The 6483-nt window shown below is 49.6% G+C and overlaps 1 protein-coding gene across 1 annotated transcript; it reads right to left on the bottom strand.

Annotated features, from left to right (window-relative positions):
* Nucleotides 1-312: 312 nt before the first annotated feature.
* LOC144142128 (peroxynitrite isomerase THAP4-like) lies at nucleotides 313-4793 on the bottom strand. Its single transcript, XM_077673531.1, has 4 exons — nucleotides 4337-4793; nucleotides 2797-2950; nucleotides 2593-2709; nucleotides 313-392 (listed from the first exon to the last, which is right to left on the bottom strand). The coding sequence occupies exons 1-3, from the start codon at nucleotides 4496-4498 to the stop codon at nucleotides 2633-2635; spliced, it is 393 nt and encodes a 130-aa protein (XP_077529657.1). The 5' UTR covers nucleotides 4499-4793; the 3' UTR covers nucleotides 313-392; nucleotides 2593-2632.
* Nucleotides 4794-6483: the final 1690 nt, after the last annotated feature.

Here is a 6483-nt window from a genome sequence, read left to right on the forward strand (position 1 = left end):
ACGGGCTTGAACTGGTCCCTTCGGTTGCTCTTTATGGAGACATGAGCAAAAATCTCCATAAACTCCCTGAGGAACGCCACTGCCTCATCATGAGCGTCCGGCTTAAACATGCTCATAGCGGTGCCGATGTACCGCGACGTCATCAGGGTGAACCACCGGTACACCCGCTCAACAAACCACGCTGTGGTTAGGGCCTCCTCCTCCATCCGCCCAAGACTCACTAGTAAGCGTATAGCAGCGCCAACACTATGGTTGAGGACAGCAACCGCAGATGCAACGTTCATTTTGGCAAAATGGTCCTGGTCCAGGTAGGCCGGCTTGAGGTGGGGGGCCAACTTGAGGTCGCGTTCGGCATCAATATCTGCCAGCTTTCTGATGTGCTTGACTGACACCTGCGAGATGCACAGAACATATTTGAAAATGGTTTAGCTTAAATTGCACTAAAATCCCCCAGCTCAAACACTAACACACTATCCCTACGTTGATAGTCATTCTAGCGATCGTTGCTGTGCTCATTCTTGCGTTCGATCACCTCTTTTGAAATCACCTTGGATGACAATCCGTAGCACAATTTTTCACCACACTATCATCCTCTCTTGCACGTTTACCTTGCTTTTCGCGCCGGCCTTGATTCTGGACGGCAGCGAAGGGCGGTCCCTGCCGCGGCATGTGTGGTGCTAGCCGTTTCGTGCCCCGTACAGGCATGCACGACCGGCAAGTGTGCGGAGCGCTTCCGCGCGCATAAAACGCTTCATGCTTTCAGCTTGCTTGATTTCTTCTTAAAATCTTATTCAGCTAAGCTGTCGTCACAGCCAACAACGTTGATCGGGAAAACAAAAGCCTAGAGCGCTGTGGTCCCACAAATTTCCTAATTCCCTTATAATAATGGATCGGGAACTTGGGGTACCTCCGTATTTGTTTGAGCCCGTCGCTTCGCGTACAAAGCACAGAGCACCCGACGACACGGCCTGCCCCGCGACTACTCGTGAAGGCAATGTAGTAGCCACGGGCGCTCGGGTAGGAAATCTCCATGGTATCTAGGAGCCGCTTTAGGGAATCACGCAGTAGCATTACGGTTAAAAATCGACGCAGAAGCAACTCTAGACAATGATGATTAATAAAGTGCAGGTTACACGCCTGCTTAATTTGGAACTTCGCCCAGAAAACTGGGACACAGCGAAGCGGCGGCGCACGTCGCTGGCCGTCTTCCGAATATGACGCTACTTCCGGTCGCTGCCGCTGTTTCTCGCTCTTCCGGCGATGCGGCAGGGAGCGGTGGGTCAACTTAAACGACGAATACCGCTGTCCCCAAGCTAAAAATGACGAAAAAAACTTTACAGGCATAAACTGACCAATGTAATAATTGTAAAAAGTAGAGCTTTGCCCGGTTTTAAAAGCATGATGGGGCTAATTAGTAATGATGGGGCTAATTAGTAATTAGCCGATGATGGGGCTAATTAGTAATGAATCAGTGGCACCTGTTTCATTTCAGGTTGGGACGATGCAGCATTGAAGCTTTTACCTCAGACCTCATCACATGCTTGAACCTTTAACAGAGTGCTTGAAATTTCCACTAATTACGCTAGCTGGCATACTTTACGGACAAGACGAGCACGGCTAGGTGCCCAGCCTTAACCTGGACTAGTTTGGTTGTTTTGAGGTGAACACACGTACATGGAATGCCACGTGCAAGGTACACCTTCAACTGATGTCTAATGATCAAACGTGTACCGTGATAACATACTAAAGCTTGTTCGGCACCACAATTTGAATATTTCAAAAACAGCGCAGAGACGAAGGTGTATGGAGTGACAAACTAGGGCGCTATGATTTGTCAATTGTCTCTGGGCTATTTTTGAAGCAGTCAAAGCGTGTATTGTGCTCTTGTTCTGCTTATAATTTCTGCTTCGTCTACATAAAAAAATGAAACAATTAAAATCTTCGGTTGAATCTTTGTCGTTGCCATGCCTAATTTCATCCTGTACATACCTCGTGACTGCTTCCACCCATACTGCTTGCAAAATTGCTTAGCTTCATTGGGAGCTCAGGTGAAGGGCGGTCATGCATTCAACGCCCGAGAACACTGTCACCAGAGCACATCACCGTCTCTTATACTCCTCAAGAAGCGCACAGCAGGCCTAGGTGGCATGTAAAACCACCGCCTCATCTCACACGCCAGAGCCACATAAAATATCGTCGCAGCCTTGGGTGGAGACGTTTTCCTAACTCAAGCCGCAGCGGTTTGAAGCAACGCAAGACATAAGAAACTCCCCGCACAGGGATGATGCTGAGATAGCATGAAGCAAGCCGCGTTATCCATGGCGCTGTACGTGCCTGCCCAACCGTACAAATGGAGTTGGCGCCATTGCGCAGGTAGTGTTGCCGTGTGCACCCTCCAGAAAAAAATTTGTGGGCAATTCATACTTCCTGTTCACTGGACAAAAATTACATATATGAACAGAGTACAGCCTGCGAGACAATGCCATGTCTCCTGCTCCGTTCCTTATTTGTGTGTGTGGTGAACTTGAAACTGGCCCACACATACCTACATCTTATGAAGCTATGTTCACTTCCACACACACATATGCTTACCTGTCTCAATTGGCTGAGCTTCGCCATCCAATGGAGGAGGTCATACTCCATGTGCTTCACCTGGGAATGGGCGAACGGCAACAGAGGCAGCAGGTGCATCGGCGGCATCCAGTGTGTCTGAGATGCCAAAAAAATAAAAACCATACATGTCATCGAGATAATGCATGGTACAATGCTCAGCAGTGCATCAGCTAAGTGACATACCGTGGGCTTGTTCACTGCCTGTCCTCCTCGGAACCTTCCCCTTAGCCCGTTTCTGCTGGTTGTTGGAGGCTTCGATCGTTGGCACAGCATTCCACTTGAGGAGCTTTCGGCCATCAGCCCTGCCCGTTTCAAATTGGCTGTCTTCAAAGTGGTCCTAACAAACAATTCAATACAATAAGCAAACAAGAAAAGTTTTATCAAATGCAGAACATTGTGTGAATGCTTTCTCGCTTGAACGTCTCTCTGTCAACTTCACATGAAATTGAAACTGCTAAATTGCGCCCCACAATACGTCTAACGGCCTTATTCGGCAGCATCATGTCGAAATTCCGACTTTACAAGCCACACAACAGATCGCAAGCAGTATACCCGCAATTAGTGATCAAGGCATTTTAGAACATGCCAGAATGCTAACGCTCAGTGGCATTATAAATGTAGGCTGCGAAAATATTTTGAAAATTTTAGTGTACGCATAACTTAGTGCACACAGAATGCTTTTGTTTTGTTCTTATTTTTTCTGAGAGTTTCGTGTTATACTACAGAATGCACAACCTCGTAGAATTTATCTAAAGTGAACAGGCCAAGCTTTATACCAGAATTGGCAACAGAATGGGGTGAAGGCGTTTGTGACATTAATAACACATCTGTGGGGCCTACTTGGTGCCGCATAAATGAGTGGGAGAGCGCCTAAACATTAAAAAACGAATGAGGACGAAAGAACATGGCGAAACAACGCGCGATTTGTAAAGTTTATGCGCTTTCACTCGTGACAGTTCGCGGTGTACATCAAACCAAAACTTCCAAAATCTTCTGGAAAGTTCCGCACTAATTCCCGTGACCCCTCCGTGAACGCTAAACTGCCGAATTAAAATTTATCCAACCATTTCGGATTCTCGTAATGGCAGTCGCCCAACGGGATGGAACGTCCCACGACATGCAAACGTCCGGGGCGGGGACGAAATAACTTAAACGGATGGCGGTATTTATTTTGGCAGGCGCCTCGTAGGCGTTGTGAACCCCCCCGTACCCTGAGACATATATGTTAATTCCCTGCGAGGCCACATGCGCGCATTTCACCTTCAATTTCCACGTATGTGAATTCTATGCCTCTATGAACTCTAAGACAGGCGTCGTCATATGCGTGCCGGATTGTGAAATTGCCGTACTCGCTCGCTGGCGCGCGGCCCAAACTCTCTCAACGTTTCCTTCCCTTGCATACTATTTTCTCCCCCCTGCACTTTGTAAATTCTCATCTGTTTAACTACGCCTCCTGCGTCCACATCTCTTGCCTACTTTTATTCCAGCACAACTCCGCCAGCACCCGGCCGACGCGTACGTTGTCGGGCCGCGTTGGCGAGCGAACGAGTACAGCAATTTCACGACGCATATCGCGGCCCTAAGACCGCGGTCGGACGTTCGCGGCGGCGGCGGCCGGTCTCGCGAGCTCATTAGCTGCGAAGCGCTCTGCACGGAATTCTCACAACGCCTACGAGGCGCCAGCTTTTATTAACTATCGCGAATTCACTTCAAACAATCTCACCTCACAAATCCTGGAGTACGGGGTGGGCACGAATTCATTGCGGCTGACGAGTTGCAGCCACACGCGTAGCCGCTCGCCGTCCTTTTTCCCCAGCGGGAAGCGCATGAAGCGTTTTCCATCTTCCTGGGAGTTGTAACAGCCGAGTATGCAGCAAAACGGCATCTCCGGACACACTTCTGCAGCTAAAATGCTGCGAAGCGTGCCAAGCGCGGGATGGTTTGGTCGGTTTGGTTCACGTTCGGAACGTCGGTCGCGCGCAGCCTGGCGCAGCCACAGGGCGAACAGCTAGGACTACCACAGTTGACCGACTGAAAACGCACAAGCAACAAAATGGCAGCGCCCATGAACCGTCGCAGTGTAAACAAATGTCACGTGTCGCGAACTGACCAATCATCTTGGCGGCGGCACGGAACAATGGGAGAAAAGAGTGCCGATACTCTAAAACCGTATATAGTGACACTAGACCCAACTATATCAAATACAGTATGCTTTTCAACTTTCTGCAAATTACTGGATAACGACTCAACCGATCACAATGGCGAACTTTAAACATGTTAAGACCACTCTATTGTACTCATTCCCATAGCCACCTGCTTTAAGTACAAAGTGCCCTCCTTTCAAAGTGATATTCCGGTCAATGCCACCTTTGTTTGGTTTTGTTTTTCTTTTTGTAAAGCACATCTGTTGTCCACGCAATGAACTCACTTTGCGGTTTCCTCTACATGTCCTTTGGATATGGTTGCACCCCAGCCCAACCAATAGCGCAGGGAATAGAAACCCGACGTTCCGAGGCCGGCACGGCCTTGAGGCTTCGTGGATGCGGCGCCCCCACTCTAGCGCCGTCTTGCATTCTTTCAGCGCGGTTGACCTCTCTCGGGGATCTTCACTGAGGAACGTAGCCCTTTTTCCTACACGGACGGGCGCCTGTCGGCAGGGCTAAGCCGAATGATTCAGGCCCGGTGGGGCAACAAAGAGAGGGGCTGCTTCCCCCAGTTCGTTCCCCTTTCGAGGACGGCCGTTCCGGCAAGGTCAACTTCCTGGTATCCTGTCCCGCATTGTTCGTCGACGGCGCTGCGTCCTTTCTTCTGTCCGCCGACTTCGTTTCTGCCTTCCGGGCGCTCTCTTTGGGGCCGGGATCGGGTAGCCCGTCGCCGTTGATGGTTATGGACGATTTGCACCCCTCTTTTCTGAATAAGCCGTCTGGCGCCTTGCTTGCTCATGGCACGCCGGGCACCGGCTTCGGCGTTCCAGGGCTCCGACGGTCGATGCCCTCTCGCAGTTAGCCGCCCTCTCTTGCTTACGGCGGCGGACACGGAAAAGATAAACCTTTAGAGTGGTTCTCTTTTTCTTCTTTCTTGTTGTTGGGTCCGAAATTACCCGATTCTGCTCTCTTTGCGGGCATAATACGGGAAACACACAGTCGCCGCTCTGGGAATAGGGAGGACACACCTGGGGCCTTTCGGTCTACTCGTCACTTGGACATCAAATAAGAAGGAGGTGGGGGGGGGGGAAGGGGGGGGGGAAGGGACCCATCGCGTTCGCTTTGAAGCGTGAACTGGATGTCGGGGTGGAGGGAATTTGATGCTTTTCGTAACTAAACTTCGGTGGTCTACAGTGCGCGCAGACTTTGTATGTCTATGTGTTTACATTGTTTACATGTCTCTACGTCCGTATTGTTGTCTGTATTCTTGTGTCTGCACCATTGTTGCGTTTATACCATTGTTTTTACCTTCCCCTTATGTAACACCCCGCAAGGACTCCCTGAGGGTAACCTTAACATTGACGATGCTGCACAACTCAGCGGTTCTGCACGTGAAGTGAAAGTGTGTGATACCCTTTTATTGTACGGTTTATTGTTGTTTTTGCTTGTTGACCAATGTTAGGCCCATCGCTGTTGTTCCTGCTGAAATTGTATTAATGCCCACCTGCTATGGTCTCGCCCGAGCCTGGCAGTATTAAAAATAAATAAAATAAATAAATAAAACCAGCGTCTGGCTTCCGATGTGGTGATGGTGTCGATTAGCGAGGCAGTGAGCGCCCCGATCCTCCTCTTCCTCTTCTCCTACTGACGCCCCCTGCCTGCGCTTCTTTATTTCTCAACATGAACAATGACAAGCGTTGACAAGCTTTGAATGACAAGATTCATA

Source organism: Haemaphysalis longicornis, unplaced genomic scaffold, assembly GCF_048455015.1.
Source record: "Haemaphysalis longicornis isolate Haplotype H1 unplaced genomic scaffold, Haemaphysalis longicornis Haplotype H1 scaffold_6, whole genome shotgun sequence".
Classification (NCBI taxonomy): Eukaryota; Metazoa; Arthropoda; class Arachnida; order Ixodida; family Ixodidae; genus Haemaphysalis; species Haemaphysalis longicornis.

What these genes read in the sequence shown, in the direction of transcription:
- LOC144142128 (XM_077673531.1), bottom strand. Translation starts at nt 4,498, where the DNA reads ATGCCGTTTTGCTGCATACTCGGCTGTTACAACTCCCAGGAAGATGGA. An exon ending in CGTACTCCAGGATTTGTGAG is followed by an intron (nt 2,951 to 4,336) that starts GTGAGATTGTTT and finishes ATTGTTTGTTAG; the next exon opens with GACCACTTTGAAGACAGCCA. An exon ending in AGGCAGTGAACAAGCCCACG is followed by an intron (nt 2,710 to 2,796) that starts GTATGTCACTTA and finishes TTGGCATCTCAG; the next exon opens with ACACACTGGATGCCGCCGAT.